At 42.9% G+C, this 17,805-nt stretch overlaps 1 protein-coding gene across 1 annotated transcript; it reads left to right on the top strand.

Moving 5' to 3' along the window:
* The first annotated feature begins 14,843 nt into the window (after positions 1 to 14,843).
* Positions 14,844 to 17,522, top strand: LOC117839967 (uncharacterized). The gene is made up of 3 exons (XM_034720413.2): positions 14,844 to 15,307; positions 15,482 to 16,842; positions 16,928 to 17,522. The coding sequence occupies exons 2-3, from the start codon at positions 16,161 to 16,163 to the stop codon at positions 17,335 to 17,337; spliced, it is 1,092 nt and encodes a 363-aa protein (XP_034576304.1). The 5' UTR covers positions 14,844 to 15,307; positions 15,482 to 16,160; the 3' UTR covers positions 17,338 to 17,522.
* Positions 17,523 to 17,805: the final 283 nt, after the last annotated feature.

Here is a 17,805-nt window from a genome sequence, read left to right as displayed (position 1 = left end):
AAAATACTTGGAGCTCCTGGAAAGACTTTTAGAACCATCCAAAAAATAGATTAAGCTCGAGGAACATGACAATAAATCCTAGAAAAATCTGGAAAATTTTCAGAAAAGCCTAATCGTTATCTAAACGTGTTTTAAAAAATTTTGCTCTCATGAAACACCAATATGTATTGGCATGAATGCAACACACATAGAACAACCTTATTTAATTTAAAAAATAACCAATTGTTTTTCCTATATTAAATTTCCTATCAAGAAAATAAATGTTGGAAGTAATTTAAAATTATGAGAAAATCATTATTTAATTGTTCTTTCTAATGACATTCTGAAATCCAAAAATTTACTTGGGACTTAGGCCCAAGTTTGTGTGTGCCCCAACCAGGAGGATAACACCCCAAGGGTGCCCTAGGTCGTCCTCCTCCTTGGCCTCCACCTCTTGGATGTATAAAACTCAGTAGCTGCCACCTTGGACACTCGGGCTTTGCTTAGATTAATCTGTCTTCGAACAGTTTCACTGTTTATCGATTTGTGAGACCCCAACTCGTGTGTTTCATATTATTAGCAATATTCAGATTGCATCTACCTTGTTCTTGCTTGTGTTCTTCGATTCGTAGGCAAGGATTAGCCTTCATGGTGAGGCCAATCTGGTTGTGCACAGTTGATAACCAAAGGAGAAGTGGTGTTGCGATTGTGGGGTTCGGGTTTTGCTGATCGGAAGCCGGATCATGAGTGTTGTTTCTATGCACCCAGGCACTACCAAGAGACAGTCTTCTACTGGTCTGCCAGCATTTAGTTACTGCTAATTTACGAACTCTTACATCATACCTGAATGTGGAGGATTATGAAGGACGGATGGGGTTGTCATCACCCACCGCCTACCTCTGCATTCCGTGGGGTACACCCGCATCCAACGGCATTCATACAACCCAAGCTCTATGCTTGCATTGATAAACAATACCCTAATGCCCCATGGACTTCCATCGTTTAGGCGATGGACAAGCATAGAGCTAGAGCAATCATAAAGATCATTGGAACTGATGATGTGGCATAGATTGACTAGCCTAATCATGCTATGCGTATGAAATATATATAAACCATGGTAAGGACATTTGACTATCACAAGAGCATATAAGCCTAGCATACTAGTATGACAAGGGTATATGACTAGAAAGGAAGCATATATATGAGCCAAGTACAACACTATATAAAGAAGATGATTCTATTGATAAGCATAAAGTCAAACAAGGAAATAAAGATACATGCACCATACCTTCAGCTCCATGAGAATTTGGAACCTGAGTAGAGCTACTCTAGCCTAACTCCACTAGCTTAGAGACTAAATGAGGGATAGAGTGATTCTTCTTGGTGTGTGTTGGAAAGGAGAGAACACCCCTCTATTTATAGGTCCATAGAGGTGGTCTAACAAATGTAGGGAAGCCGTCAACTGCCGCCACGTGTAGGATGAGGGGAGGCTGAGGTAGTTCATCAACCCCTTCTGGCCCTACTCGCAATCGCATTCATCTGGTAGACTTCCAGGTGGGTCACAATGATGGTTGTGGGTGCTACCTGCCTCGGTAAGGTGGTTTTCTATGGATTGTGGGCCCATGGATCTGTATGCTGCCCTCGTGGCGATCTCTCATTGGTTGGAGTTGTGTTTCTTCGCCATGGGAGTGTGTTTTCTCGTTCCTTTTGTGTTATTTCACCTGCACTCAAATAATCTCCAAGGACATGTGGAACTACATTTTTTAAAACTAAATATGCGTGTAAGAAATGCTAGTTCTCCCTTATTCTTGAGAATATTGATGGTCATATTTGGTATTTAATGACCGTCAACACCCCTTTGAACCACTGAATAATTCGGTGATCATAGTTTCCATGACCGTTGGGGCAATAGCTAGTTCTTTGACTTGGGGCTATATATACCCTATTGCCCAACTATTTGAAATGTGTTAGAGCATGGAGAATCTATTGGCTTGGTTTCCACATCCACACAAGTCCTCTATTCACCAAAGTGCTCAAGAGAAGATTAATGCAATTACTAGAAGGCTTAGGTCTTTATTAGTGCTAGTTTAGGCTTATTAGCACATTAATTTAGGGTTCAGCCTAGAGTTAGGTGAGGTTTGCACACCTCTTCATTATCGGTGTTTGCTTGCACCAAGAGATGGAAATCTGGGTCTTGTAAGGATTGCAAGACCCTCCAACCAAGAGTGGCTGCCGGTGCTTGTGAAAGGAAGGAGAGGCTCCTCGCATTTTGCCGAAGCTCTAACAAGTGAAGAGCTGTGAGAAGCATCTGAGAGAGGCAAGGTGGAGACCCTAGTGTGCATGGGGAAACCCCATAGACTATCTTACGGAGTTACTTAACTAGGGAGTGTATGCCCTTGCGCGAGCATTCCCTTGAGAGGGACTCCAATAATAAGGACTAGTGGAAAGCTTTGCTTTCCGATACCTCAATAAAAATCATCGTGTCACTGTTGACGGCTATTAAGTACCAAATTTGACCCGTCAACTCCTACATAAACACATGAAAGATAAGCATCAACATTAGTGGTAGGGGTTATTACTAACGAATTCCACAAGTGTTGGTGAATATTTGTATGCAGGTCCATTAAGGGAGAAAACACACCCCAAGAGCAAGGAAATACACTCTCAACCAATCAGGAGCAAGGATTTCATACCCTTGGAATACTCTGATGTGAAACCTATGACGGTATTCGTGCGCTTGCGGATTTATTCGCACTTCGCTAAAATAACCAGCAGTCACCATGTTAGGAGTTTGCATTCTCTATCCCTTTACCTTCCACATTTCTTATTTGATTTATATTTCGCGTTTACCTTTCCTAAAATTGCCATGTGTAGTTTATAGGATTGGAACCTAGGGTGCAAAACTCTTTTGTGGTACAAATAGCAACACATAGAAAAACCTAGCATATATCTAGATAGAAATTGGAATTGTGCTACTAGGATTCGAATTAAAATGTGGTAAATAGTGCTATTTGGATTCGATTACATGCTTATTCGATCCAAATCAATCCCTACATGTGCCTTGGGTGGGTTCAAAAACCTCAGACACTTAATAACTCTAGTTGCTAAATTAAAACTTGACTAACTAAAATTTGAGCTTTGCAGTCCACCAAATAAAGCCTTCCTTGGTCAAGTTTTCAAGCCATTTTCTCCCTCCCACTTGCTAAGGCAAACCATAAGTGCACTTATGCTTTTTATAGACTGTGTTCTGATTAGAAATTGTTATGGACTCTATTCTAATTAGAAATAAGAAGAAGAAGTTGGATTGCGAAGACTAAGAGTTCTAGGCTGGCGTGCCTCGATCGATGTTCCTCTAGAATATGGTGCCCTCCATTGTGTTTATATTAAACGATGTGTAGGTCATTTTGTAGTATTTACATGCTTTATAATGATATATGTTGTGATGTTCACTACAGAAATCAATTTATGCATGAAAATTTATTATTGGCCTACATAAAAGGTGTAAGTGTTTCGAATTTATCCTTAAAACCGAGTGTGACATTAGATGACAATTCCGTGGCACTCTTTTTACTTTACTTAACAAATTAATCAAATAAATATTGATGGTCCAAGTATGAGAAAAAGTCAGTTGTGTCATATATTTAAAAATTGTGTAGTACTATGAAATATTTTGAAGATACCATGCCATCGCAATGTCACAAAAAATGGAATATAAATGAAAAGACAAATGTTACCAAGGAGTTGAGCGGTCAGATTTTGATTCTGTTGGTTTAAACTATACAAATTAAGTTACCAAATATTTTGGACAACAAAGACACTTTTGGTCAGGTAAATGTTCTTTTTTCATTGAAATACTCCACATCTCACCTTAGAAAAAAATGTTTTTAGGCACTCTTATCGTCATTTTTTTCTTTGAGAACGTTGACCCCTAAATACCTTTGCTACTTGTTGTGGTGTATAGCTAGACTCCCTTATATTTTATGCCGGAAGTAATATATAAATATTTATATGACATACATTGGAACCATACATGTTGATCTGTACCAAAAGTAGTTTCATAATATTCTAGTTAGAGACAGTTTGATAAATATATTACAGAAACAAGGGGCAAATTTTATTTTTGGAGGCTGTGTAGTTGTCAAACACAGGAACTATTTGTGACACAATGCAGCATAACTAAATTCTACTGCAGGTTTCAGGGTGGAAATGCAATTGAAATGGATATTTCAAATATAACTTACATATTTAAGCACAACTAAAACGGGTATGTCGGCATTACACAGGGAACAGCCAACAAGGAAATACACCTACATTTGCTTGGGTGAGAACGAGATTAACTCAGGAATTTGAGGTCCGCACAACTAGCACACACATGTTTCTGTTTCTTCTTTCTTTTTTCTTCGATGGTGACTTGCAACCAAAAATGGCACCCTGTATTCTTTTTTTTTTGAAAGATCTCACCCTGTATTCTTGACTCCTTAGCCTTACTAGCAATGCATGTCCACCTCACGTTCTGTTTTTCTTCTTCTTGTTTTTTCTTTTCTCGATGGTGACTTACAACCAGAAATGTCACCTCACCACTAAAAAAGAGAAATGTGAACTCAAACAAGGTAGTAGCTGGGATATTATTTAATAGACGGGAGCTGCTTATATTTTTTTTAAGAAACACGATTATATTTTTTTAAGAAACAGGAGGGTACGCCCCTACTGATTATAATATATTAAAAGGAGGAACAAGGAAACAAAAAATGAAAGTAAAAAAATCAAGAAGATTATAGAGTTTAGTCTAGCCATGAAGACATAGGAATTTTCCAATCCTCTTTTACTCTAAGAATAACCTGAGTAAAAACAAACTTGAAGCGAATCAAGCATGATTGAACTGATGGAGGGATTCCTTTTAAAATCCAGTCATTTCAAGCTATCCAAATACCCCAACTCATGATGACGATGACTTCCATGAAAAAATGAACATGTAGTTGATTTCTGTGAATCTTTAGAACTGAGAAAGGTTCATCGGTAGGATTGATGAATAGACCAAGATGAATCCAGGACTCCTGAGCAAAAGGGCAACCGAGCAGCAAATGATACAATGTCTCTTCACTTCCATTTGGACATGAGACACACTCATAAGAAGGGAGAAACAAGTTCTTTCTTCGAAGAATGTTCCTGGTACTGAGTCTATCCCTAAGGATTAGCCAGAAGAAAACTTTATGCTTGTTTTGACAACGTGACTTCCAAAGCCAACTAAATACTTGATGGATCTGTCTATGACCAGTTAGATGGCGATAGACCTTGTTGGATGAAAATGAAGGATTGCCCCACATATATGTCCATACATCAGGATCATCATTTAGAGTTAGACCTTCTAGACTGTTTGCAAGATCAAGAAGGTGCTCCAGAGCTTGAGCTGGTAAAGGGAGATGAAATAACTGACCTAAATCTTCAATAGCCTGACACTTCTGAATAGATATGTGTTGTCTTTTGGTGAAAGAGTATAGCTTAGGATAGACTTGAGCAGGTATTCTATCATTCCATAAATTAGTCCACAGAAGACATGTTTGGCCATCATTAATGGAAACCACTGCCAGACCCTTAAATTTATCTAACAATTTCAATACATCCTTCCACCAAAAAGAACCTTTTTTGACATGATTTGGAAGCTTACCATTAGTATAATATTTCTCCCACATCAGATGGATCCATGGAATGTCTTCTCTATTAAAGAACTTGTGCAAAAATTTCATTAGCAAAGCTTTATTTTGGGTTTGTAAATTGAGCACACCCAAACCTCTCTCTAATTTTGGCAAACAGACCATTTCGCAAGCTGCTTTTGGAGGGGTTTTGTTGTTGATGTCAGAGCCATGCCAGAGGCAATGTTTCCTGTATTTGTTCACTTGCTTATAAACTAACTTATGTAAAAGGAAAGTGCACATGTAAAACATAGGCAGTCTAGTGAATACTGAATTGGTTAACTCCAATCTGACAGCTTGGGACAGAAACACAGAGGTGCTGACTAATCTCTTTTCACACCTGGACACCATTGGCAGAAATTCCTCCACTCTTAGCTTTGTTAAGCCTAGAGGCAGCTCCAAATATGTGAAAGGTAGAGATCCCATAGCACAACCAAATTGTTGGGACAGTACTTGTAGTCTATCTTCTGAAACATTGATCAGCACCATCATTGACTAGGAATAATTAACTTTAAGGCATGTGGATAGAGCAAAATAATGAAGAATATCTTTGAGCACTTGAAGCTTAAAAGAGATGACATCCATAATAATGAGTGTGTCATCTGCGTATTGAAGGATAGGAAAGTCCTAGCTGTGTAAAAGAGGAATTGGTAGCTGAAGGTGCCCTTGCCTTTTAGCATCATTCAGAAAAGTTTGCAGTAATTCAGCTGCCATGACAAACAGGAGATGTGATAGGGGATCTCCTTATCTCACTCCCCTCTTGCAATGGAAAGTTTTCCCAGGAACACCATTCAGCAAAATGGAGGAGGTGCCCGAACTGAAAATATTTTTCATCCAATCTAGCCAAACTATGCTAAAACCTTTATGCTTCATGATAGTTAACATGACCTCATGCTCTACTCTGTCAAAAGCTTTGTCAAAATCCAGCTTGAGAATAACTATCTCTTTCTTTGATTTGTGGCATAAGTGGAGATACTCAAAGATCCATGCCAGGCAGTCTTGAATAGTCCTTGACTTGATAAATCCATATTGATTTTTATGAATAATATCCATTATGACTTTCTGCAGTCTATTAGCTAGTAGCTTTGTCAAAAGCTTCATTGAAGTGTTCAAAAGAGAAATTGGCCTGATGTCTGACACCTTTGAAGGTCCATCTACTTTTGGAAGTAGAGTGATATAGGATCCATTGATGCTTCTAAGACATAAATCTCTAGAATGAAAGGCTGCACAGAGATCATAGAAATCTTGCTTAATTATGGGTCAACACCTCTTAATGAAATCAGTGTTAAAACCATCTGGACCAAGGGATTTGTTAGAAGGAAAGGTTTGGATGACAGAATTAATCTTCTCACAGCTGAATGGCTCATCCAGACAGTGAAGGTTATCAAAGACATGAAGAAGTTGTTCTGGGACAAAGATCATGGGATGGGCTTTTGAAGTTCCAAGCCTCTCTTTATATGCTTCCCAAAGGATTGATTCTTTTACATGATGTTGAGATTGAGGGTTTCCATTAGAATTTTCTAAACTTGTGATGAAATTTCTTCTATGCTTGATAGTGGCATTGGCATGAAAAAATTTGGTACCTTCATCAACAAATTTCACCCATTTAATAGTCCCTCGTTGTTTCCAATATAGTTTCTGTTGATACAAGAGAGCCACTAATTTCTCATCAAGAATTGCCTTGAAATTCCATTCTATAAGAGATACGTCTCTGTGTTCCTCAATTAGCTTAAGAAGAGAGAGAGTTAGTGTGGCGGATCCACCTCGGATTAGCCAAATCGAGGCACGGTTAAGTCGCCTAACACGCGACACCCGGCCTTAATCAGGCTAACTCGAGATGCCGTCGGATTTCATCCGATTTAACCACTTGAACAGGACCGAGTTAGCAAACTCACACGAAGGTGAGCGGTTTCAGAGAATACAACAAGTCCACTGATTTAAACAACTTCACCATGTAGTTCAGCCATAAAACAAACATTAGAGTTTTACAAGGTTGAGAAGAAAACAACAAGAAGTAAACAAGCGGAAGCTAAACGCAGGGGGTCGGACATCCTTGGTGAGGCCAGCCAAGACGTCAGTGATATCCCTCTCCTCGCCGTCCGAGGAGGGATCCCACTCGACCGTCCAACCCGGAGGGAGCTGGGGCGGCCAAGTGCCAACAGAAGAAGGCTCGGGAGCAGTAACTTCACCTAAAAAAGAAAAACCACAACAAGGCTGAGCTACTAAGCTCAACAAGACTTAACCGACCGGGAGTAACTACTCCACCACTTCTAGACATGCAAGGTTCTTTGGCTGAGGGGTTTGTTTGCCAAGAAGCACTAAGTAGATCCTTATTTTCAAGTTTTAGCTCAGATTCTAGGTTCATTAACCGGTCTAAGTCAGCACTTACTCTAAGCAAACATAGAACCAACCAAGGGTGTATATCATCATCAAGACCATGTCATCATCAGATTCCTTTATTACTCAGTGTAGCATAGCGATCAAGCAGTCTCAAACTGTGAGAGGTAGACGAATCGATTCGAGTTCTTTAACCATGCATGGTGAACCTAACCTCACGACATCCGCGCACCACCGAGGGTCGCTTCCTGTGTTGGCCTTCCCCATCAATTCCCCAACCCGTGTCGGGCCCATTTCCTTTGGTGCAATGTTCCACAGACCCGGCCTCTGCCGTTCTGTGACCACACTTGCCACCACGTGCGGCCGCAGGGGAACTCCGTTCCAAGGACAATGGGGCGACCGCTCACGTCTAGGTTCAATCCGGTACTCGGCTTCCTCATCCCATAATAAGTATGAGGTTAGTACTTTCAAACACTTGATCACGAACACCACCACTGTCGGGCCTTAACAAGTTCCATAAACAGACGGGGTGATCAGCCGACCACCAAAGAGTTAACCAAAACCCTGCCCCGTCCATCGTCCTTATAGTTGTAACAGAAAGGAAACAGTCAACTCCTTACAACTCGCGAGTGACAGGAAATCACTCGGCTTTTACCGCTTCCTATTTAAGCATGGCAACTACTCGGTCCAACAGCTAGTGTTCAGATCAGGGAACTAAGTCATGCATCTACGGTTTCAAGCAACTCCTATACGTAAATGCACAAACAAGGAACAAAAGGCATGTGCAAGTTTGGGAAACTAGGGTTCATGCTCTGGGGCTTGCCTTCAAACGAGGAGGAAGGGAAGGGGTCTTCTGCGGGGGCAGCTTCGGCTTCTGGAAGTGGGAGCTCGGCTACAACTTCGTCTTCTGGCGCCGGGTGCAGCTCGTAGAAGCCATCGGCGAGACACAGCTCTACACGAATGCAATGCAAGAGTTAGCATTTAGATGGTTATTTCATCAGGAACACTTGCAAGTTCTAGCTCAGAAACTTTGTAGCATAGCTACGGAAAGAGTGGGGCTTCACTTGAGTTGGAGAAGAACAAGGCAACAGGGTTGGATGGAAAGAAGCTTATGATCTCACCCTTAGACTAGAGGAATAGATGTCCTGGGGGTCCTCAGACTTAACGCAGAGAAGTCCCCAAATCTTTACACATATACCCTCGGGTCTAGGAAAAGGATACAGCCGAGCCCTCTGGCGAGGCGGAGAAAGGGTTGGCGAAACAGACAGGGTCAGGGGAGACGGAACAGGAGTCGGGCGGATAGAAGGGGTCGGACGAGGTGGAAAAAGGGTCGGCAGCTCACCTTCGTCTTATAGGTGGAGCTTGGGGTCAGGAAGGAGCAGACTTGGGCGGAAGAACTGGAGCACTAAGACTGGGCAGGCGATGCCCGGCGGTGCTCCGGCGGCGGCGGCGGCACTTCTTGTGGAGACAAGTAAGCTCTTGCGCAGCGCGGAGGAGCAAGCGGCTGGACGGATTGGGGATGGCGGTGTGGAGCGCAGAGGAGAGTTCCTCAGGGACTTAGGCTATAGCGCTTGAGCATGAAACAGAGAGCAACGCGGAAGGGCAGTGATGGCGAAGGGGGACTCCGGCGGAGCTTTGGTATTCCCTTTTATAGCTGCGCGGAAGAGAGAGAAGGTTGGAGCGGCGCGAAGACCGAAAAGAAGCGATCGAGTGCTCTGCCAGGGCGGAGATTGAGCAGCGGTGCGGCAGAGCAGGTCTTCGGGGATGACACCGTCGGCCATTGGGCACCAGAGACGGGGCGGCGCAGGCGCGGTTTTGCCGGTGGTTGAGATTTGGCAGAGGCAGGCGACGTCGTGCGGTGGATCTGATGGAAGTGACCGGGGGAACAGCGCTAGAAGCGAGGGCGCACAGGTCAGAAGACAGGCGGGCTGCGATCACGCGGGCGAGCACGAAGCAATAGATTGTCGGGGGCGTAGTTCTGACAGGGCAGAAAAAGGAGCTGTCATGGCCGTGGTCTGGGTTGGCGGAGGAGGAATCGTCGCGTAGCGTATCTGGGGTGGCGCGACGGTGGAGATGCGGTGGAAAAGACGGGAGGCGTCGGGCTCTGCAGCCGGGGTCCGGCAGGGTGATGATGGGCGCGGGCTGCGAGGTACTGCAGAAAGGGTAGCAGGGGAGCTTCCGCTGCGATTGGGGAAGGGGGCGCGAGAATCCATCCGGTCGTGGCCGGTGACGAGGCGGAGCGGCGGGTGTCGAAGAAGTTGAGCCACGCGGCGAAGAAGCTCTGAGGTGGGCATGCTACCCGAGTGCGTCTGTCGCGGGAGATCTGGGAGAAAGATTTTGTGGGTCCACCGGTCAGTCTTCGGTTTGTCCACTGCTCAGATTGAAGGGAGATGGCTGGAAGACTTCGAAGGATCCGGCGGTATGGGTTTGGGGTCGGCAGGGTCGGAACGGGGAACCAGCGGAGAGGGGTCGGATCTCAGGGGTCGGGACCGGGGGTCGGGACTAGACTGGGGGTTGAGCACTTCACTCGGGGAGCTGAGGTAGGGGAATGGGGGACTCGGATTAAGATTAACTCTAGAGATTTGGGGTCGGTCGTCACAGTTAGCTTGACATTGCATATATTAGTTTTAAGACTAGACACCTTAGCTTGCCAAGCTTTTAGGACTCTTCTCAAATTTTTTGAACTTTGTCGTAATGATCTTTGCTTTATCTGTACTATTGACAGGTATGGACCACCCATGTGTTACAACATCCAAGAAATGCTCATGCTCCATCCAATAATTTTTGAACCTAAAAATCTTACCTTTTGGGATATCAGTGCCAATGCTAACAATGCATGGTGTGTGATCAAAGGTTTCCATTACTAGGGTATATACCATAGTGTTGGGATAATTCAAAGTCCAATAATTGGATGTGAAGAACCAGTCTAAATGTTCTAGTAGGGGAGATTGTTGTTTATTTGTCCATGTAAATTGTTTCAGTTGCAAAGGAATTTCTACCAGACCAAGAGCACTTATGGCATCATTAAACAGAAACTTGTAATTATAGTCTCCTCCAGGCTTGTTTCTATTAGTTGATCCCTCATTAAGTTAAAATCACCCAAGACAAGCCAATCAATGTCATCTAGCATTTGGATGTGCATAAACCATTGCATAAAGTTTCTCTTGCCCTCTGATGTACATGGCCCATAGACATTAGTAAGCACCCAATCACTTCCATTTAATTTTGAAGTAAATTCTTAGCAATAGAAAAATCATTCTTAAAAACTAAATGGCCATCAAAGAAAGTAAATTTCCATATAATCGCCAAGCCCCCAGAAGCACCTTGAGATGGCAGGAATTCAACTTGATCAAAGGCTGGAGGGCAGAAATTCCTAATGAAAAGGGGATCCAGATGCTCCCTCTTAGTTTCTTGCAAACAAATAACATCACATTGACTCTCAATAATCTTACCCCTTACTGAATTCCATTTCTTATTAGAATTGATACCCTTAACATTCTAGCACATAACATTCCAGGTTCTCCTATGAATATTACTATTCATAATTAAACAACTGAAACCAAAATAACTATAGCAAGCAGTCATTAACACTCATGCTAATACAGAAAGCAACTGGAAGCAAGTACTAAAGATAACTCCAACAAATAATTACAGACCCAGGATGAGAAAAAGTAGTCTGACTCAGAATAAAAAGAATAAAAGTGTTTCTCCAAATAAACAAAAGACAGGCCCATCTACTGGCTCACAACTACTACTTCTTGGGTTTCTTCTTGGATATCTTGAAATCTTTTGCATCATCTTTACATGTGTCTGATTTCTTCTTGGATAGCTTCCTTCCACCACGGGGAGCTACTGACTTCTTCTTATTTAGAGCAACAGTGGATAGATTTGAAGAATCAATCTTACAGAAAGAGGTTTCAAGATTTTTGATAACTGATGGAGAGAGACTTGGAGGGTCCACAGAACAGCCAAGACAATTCTTATCCTTGCAACCTAGAGCCTTGAACCCCTGATTTTAGTTCTGGTTTCTCCTGCTTCTTCTGAGATCTTCATCAGAGATAACCTTATCTGAGCCTTCCTTTCCAGCCTTTTTAATATGGCCAGCTTGCACCAATAATGACTTAGACCAAGGCCCAAGTGAAGAGGTTACTTTCTTCAACATAACTTCAACAGGTGTCCCAGGAGATTTCACAGTGGCCTCATTAGATGGGATAGTATGTGGAAAGGGAACAATAGATGGTGCTTGGGTGCCTTCAGAACAACAATTAGCTGCAGTAGAGAAAGCAGTGGATGCACTGGCAATATTGTCAAGAGGAGCACCCTAAAAAATAACTACATTTCCTTTGGATTCAGCTCCACCTTGGACCTCCTCGTCAGCTGAACACACAGGAGCTTTTGGAAGAGGGTACTTATCAGGAAGACTAAAGGAAACTGAGCCTTGTCCAGATTGGAGGAACTGTAAAGCTAAGGATGATAGAAAATTCATTCCCCAATGGAAGTTCACAGGATTCAGGAGCTAGGAGGTGAAAAAGTCAGACCAAAATAGAGGAATATCCACCTGCTGAGAGCTCATTTCTAGGGAGAAATGTAAAATCCACTGTCTCACAGCTTCAGGATTGGGTTGAAAGGATAAAGATCCCTGCTTAGCCGCCAGAGATGCAAAAACTAGGTCTTGATTTTGCTCCAACAATTCAAAAAAAAACAATTGCATGTTGTTTCTAGGGTCCTCCTGTGGCACCTCATCCTGTGCATTGCCTTCCATAAGTTCATTTTCATGAATGTCTTCCTACACAAAATGCAAGGGCTCTCCATTGGCCTGAGGAATGAAGACATCCACCTGTCCCTCTTCTGCAACAAGGTTTGGAGCTAGAGCATTGGCCATTGAGCTGTCTGAAGAGTTAGTGCCTTCGATAATATGTTCTTCCTCCTCTGGGTCTTCAGCTTCTAGATTATCTTCAGCTTGAATGAGATCTTCTATTCCTCCAAGGTCTTCATCTACTGCCAAATTAAGATCAATGTCAAGCCCATTCCTAGAAGCACAAGATCATTGGCTTCCATGAGAGCATCATCAGGCACTGGTGCAGGCTGTTCAGGCCCCTCTGGGTTTATTTGTGGCCCAATGAAAGCTTCTTCATTTTGACCTCCAGGCCCATTTGGCCACAAACCCCATTGCACTACCCCATGATTATCATTCTGATTAGCCATGTTGTTCTGATTATCATTTGCAAGACCTACATTATTAGGTTGACCATACCCAAAAAAATCAAATCAATTGGGGTCAACATCATCAGGGGCTGCTCATCACTAGGACCCCCATCCAACATCCTGTACTGCAGGATTTCACATTGTGCTTTCCAACAATCCCTTTTCAAAATCTTGTCCCTCAAAGCAAACAAAAAACTAGGGAATTTCAGAGAGGTCACCAACTCTAACTTTCACAACAATCCGAGCCAAATTGTTAGGATCCTCCTCCCATACAAGTAATTTGCCAAATTCTGCCACTGTTTTTTCAATGTCTGCCCTGGACCAGAAGTCAATATTATACCCTAACAACATGAGCCAAACCTCACAATTCAAGGTAGTAGTCTTATTGTTCTAACCCTTGCTGTGTGCAACAAAATAAATTCTATAATCACCATATTCATGAGGACCACCACTAATCAAGAAGTCCCTATCATGGATAAAATTGAAGCACACATAGGCCTGACCATATGGGCATGGCTGAATAGAATGGAACCCTATCTTGCGTCGGTTGTGTAGGAAGTCATCAAGGAGATTTCTGATAGACTGAAAGGATACCTATTGATTTGGCAGAGGTTCGGTGATGGTGATGGCAACATCACTGTTGCGTCGGCACGAACCATCAAGAACAACTCGAGTCATCGGCTTCCTATAACCCACCATCTGATGATGACAACCTCTGGGCATGAAGGGAATAGGATCTACAAACTTGTACGCCATTGCAGATTCTGAGCAGGGACACAATTCGTTTTACTGTAGCAGGTGGAGAGGTGCTCTGGTTGCAATGCAGGGGTGGCTAAGAAGCCGGACGACAAGTATCAAGAGTATCAGAGGATGGACGAGAGTTCTCACCAGCGGCGCAGGTGCGGTGGCCGTGCTGAGCAAAGAGGGGCGATGACTGCGAGGCTGTCAAGGAAGGCGAAGCGCCCACCCTGGTGACTGCGGTAGGTGAAGAAACTTTCCAAGCAATGGTAACGGGAGGTACCAACGAAGAACAACCCAAAACAGCCTTACCCAGCTCTGAAAAACTACCAACAAGAGCTCCACAGTTGTCGGTCCCGAGAGTCATAGATGTTGGCTTAGCAAACCAATTGTCAACATTCTTCTCTTTCCACTCTGCCGGCTGAATTGCTATGGAGAAGATTCTGACATTAGACGGGACCTACAGTGCAAAGCAATGTGGCCCAACCAAAAGCAGAGCCCACATCTCACTGGTCAAGAACATGCAGCTCACACATGAAAATTGGATAGACAGCTAGAACAGTGAAGATGGCCCATGGGCTTTGCTATTCGATCATTGGAATGCTCAAAAATTGAAAAACTCGCATTGATCACGCTACTTGGAATTGCGCCATTACTGGACCCCAAATTAAGGCTCAAATCAATACCATCAGCTGGTGAATTCAAAATCAAATTTGAACTCCGTGTTCTTCGCAGGATTAGCCCGAGAGTTCAAAAAATCCAAAGATGATCTATGTTCCAGCATGGAGAACACTAATTTCTGTTGCCATTGACGATGAACAAACCTGCGATTGAAAGAACCCGAGTGGCGAATTGGGACCAGATTGGCTCCAGTTAAAGGATTGGCAGAAGAAATAGACTTTTTTGAATTTCTAGATTCCACATACTGCTGCAGGTAATGAGTACCCTGAGCCTCATCAATCACTTTCTTGGCTAAAAGAAGGCCACGTTGGTTTCAGAGATTGAAAATCACTTTAAAATCAGCACACCGAAAAGACCCCATCTTATACACCGGAAGTCCAACATCTTTAGACAAAACAGTGAACTTGGAAACCCAATTCTCAACCTCCACAACAGCAAAATGATCCGCAGCTCCTCCAAGGATCGATTGCAAGATAAAACCCACGTTGGCCTCAGACAATTTCAAACGTGACCGGGGGAAGAAGCCAAAAGCCAAAAGCTACGGGGTGTGGCTGCTTGTAGGCACAGAGCCAAGGAATTAAGGAAGAGGGTTGGGAGAGCTGCTTATCTGCAGGAGCTTCCTGGCAAGCTTATCTGCATCCGAGTTCTATCAGCTTCTTTTGAAAACAGAATATCAGGTATGTATGTATGGCACCATCTCATTTCTTTCAGTTCTCAACCTTATTACCGCCTGTGTCTTTTTGTCAAACTACCATCACTTCCTCAGCTTGCTTTCTCGATTGATCATGCATATTAATTTGTTTATCAGATCTTGTTATCTGCTTTAGTTTGCATTATGCTTTTGCACGCAGATATCAAACTCAAGACGAGAATCTACGTTCAATGGCTGGTTTCCGTGCCTGTATTATTATCTAGTGTTTTCCTGTTAGGTTAAGGTAAATCAGCTCCAAGCAATCTCGAGGATCGAGAGGCTCTACTTGGCTTGAAATCCTATATCACCAAAGATCCTTCAGGAGCGCTATCGTCGTGGGGAATGGCTCCTCGGCGTGTACATGGACAGGAATCCAGTGTAATCACGCAGGCAGGGTCTTGGAGCTGGATATCCGAGGTCTCAACTTCTCTGGAAGGATTAGCCCTCATATTGGCAATCTCTCAGCTCTTATTTCCTTGAAGCTACAGAATAACCACTTGGAGGGGAACATTCCTAACCAAATTGGTAAACTTGATCGGCTCCAAACGCTAGATCTTAGCACTAACCTTCTCTCAGGAATTGTTCCCCTGCCACTTCACAACCTCTCTGCACTTCTTTACCTGGCATTTCCACATAATGATCTTTACGGTGAGATTCCGAATGATATTGGTTATCGGCTCCCAAACCTCCGGACGCTCAACATTGGGCGTTTAACATCCCTAACGTTACTCGACATAAGTTACAATCAGCTTTCTGGGAGTATCCCACCAGAGATAGGCCATCTCAAGAAGCTAACAGTTCTTGAGCTTACAAGGAACAAGCTATGTGGCCCCGTACCAATGGAAATTGGGCACCTTACTGCGCTGGGAACGCTGAGGATCGGACAGAATGAGTTGGTTGGTAGAGTTCCAGAAGAGCTGGGTCTCCTCCGACATGTTGATTTGCTAGATATATCGAGCAATAACCTTCACGGGGACATCCCAGCGTCTCTCTTTGAACTCAGGAGCCTTAGTTCTATTCTTAATCTGTCACACAATTCACTTACTGCTGCATCAATTGAGACCATTGGTCAGCTACAGAACATCATCGCCATTGACCTGTCAAACAATTTACTCAACAGTAATATGTCAATCGGGCAGTGCCAGAGGCTGCAAACATTGTCTTTGAGTAAAAATGCAATGTCAGGAGTGATCCCTGACAGTATTGGGACACTTGGAGCTCTGCAAAGCCTAGACCTTTCAAGCAACAAGTTAACCGGTAGCATACCTCCGAGCCTATCCAAGCTGCACCTTCAACTATTAAACCTCTCATTCAATGACCTTACTGGGTTGGTTCCAAGCACTGGAAACCACTCTCTTGTCTACCTTGATGGAAACCAAAAACTGTGCTACCTTGATGGTGATATGACTGCAAAAAATGGTGATTTTGGTTTAGCCCGGTTGTTGGCTGCAGAGCTACCAGAACAACAATCTATTTCCAGTATTCATGGACTTACAGGCTCCATTGGATATATTCCACCAGGTACACTACACGTTCATTTATATTTCTAAATAATATGAGTGTATTACTTTAGTTAACCTGCTGTACTTTAACTTGTGTCATGAAGAATATGGATATGGGAGTAAACCATCAACAAGGGGTGACGTCTACAGCTATGGCGTGATGCTCCTCGAAATGATCACTGGGAAGAGTCCTCTCGAACAGAACTTTGGAGGGGACATGAATCTTGTAAAATGGGTGCGAGATAATTATTTCCCACGTCAAGCTCACCATGTAATTGACAAGCGACTCATCAGCGCTACCACTGATGCCATCTGTGAAGGAGTGCACGAAAGTAATACAGAGAAGCTACTACTGAACTGCCTGTTAATTCCGATGATAGAAGTGGCCTTATCCTGTGTTGCCCAATCTCCAGATGAAAGAAGTAGCATGCATGATTCAGTCCTAAGGTTGAAGCAAATGAAGGAGACCTACTTGCGCAATCGCAGTACCATGTACAGAACCAGGAGAGGTTGATACATACTTAATTTTTGCGAGGAAGAGGTTGATACATAGCTGCCAATCTCTTGATCAATAAACCACAACTTGATTTTTCAGATTTTCTGTATCTGGTGTAACACCAATGGTGATCCCAATTGTCTTGCTAAAATAATTGTCCTAAATGTCAAATCGGAGTGTTCATGAACTTAATTAGTCTAATAATGTTAATTGGAAAAACTAATGTTACCTTGTAATAATACAGCTCGGTCCAAACAGAAATAAATAAATACAGATCCATCCACGCGTTTTTTTTTGGTTTTCTGCAAGTCTGGTGGTTCTTTTAGGAACGTTTTTTTTTTGTTGTTGGTGACTTAAATATATATACTTGATTTGATGCACACATGCCTTTACAAAGAACCGAATTTGAAACATGATATAATATCTGGCTTATATAGTTTATAATGATTCAGTGAGTCAGAATTGATTCATCTTTGGATATCATGT

This window comes from Setaria viridis, chromosome 9 (assembly GCF_005286985.2).
Source record: "Setaria viridis chromosome 9, Setaria_viridis_v4.0, whole genome shotgun sequence".
Classification (NCBI taxonomy): Eukaryota; Viridiplantae; Streptophyta; class Magnoliopsida; order Poales; family Poaceae; genus Setaria; species Setaria viridis.
This window is presented reverse-complemented; position numbering and strand designations above follow the sequence as displayed.

Excerpts from the sequence above, each read along its gene's own strand:
- LOC117839967 (XM_034720413.2), top strand. The coding sequence starts at position 16,161 with ATGGAAATTGGGCACCTTACTGCGCTGGGAACGCTGAGGATCGGACAG. Across the intron at positions 16,843-16,927 it reads CATTGGATATATTCCACCAG|AATATGGATATGGGAGTAAA; the intron begins GTACACTACACG and ends TGTGTCATGAAG.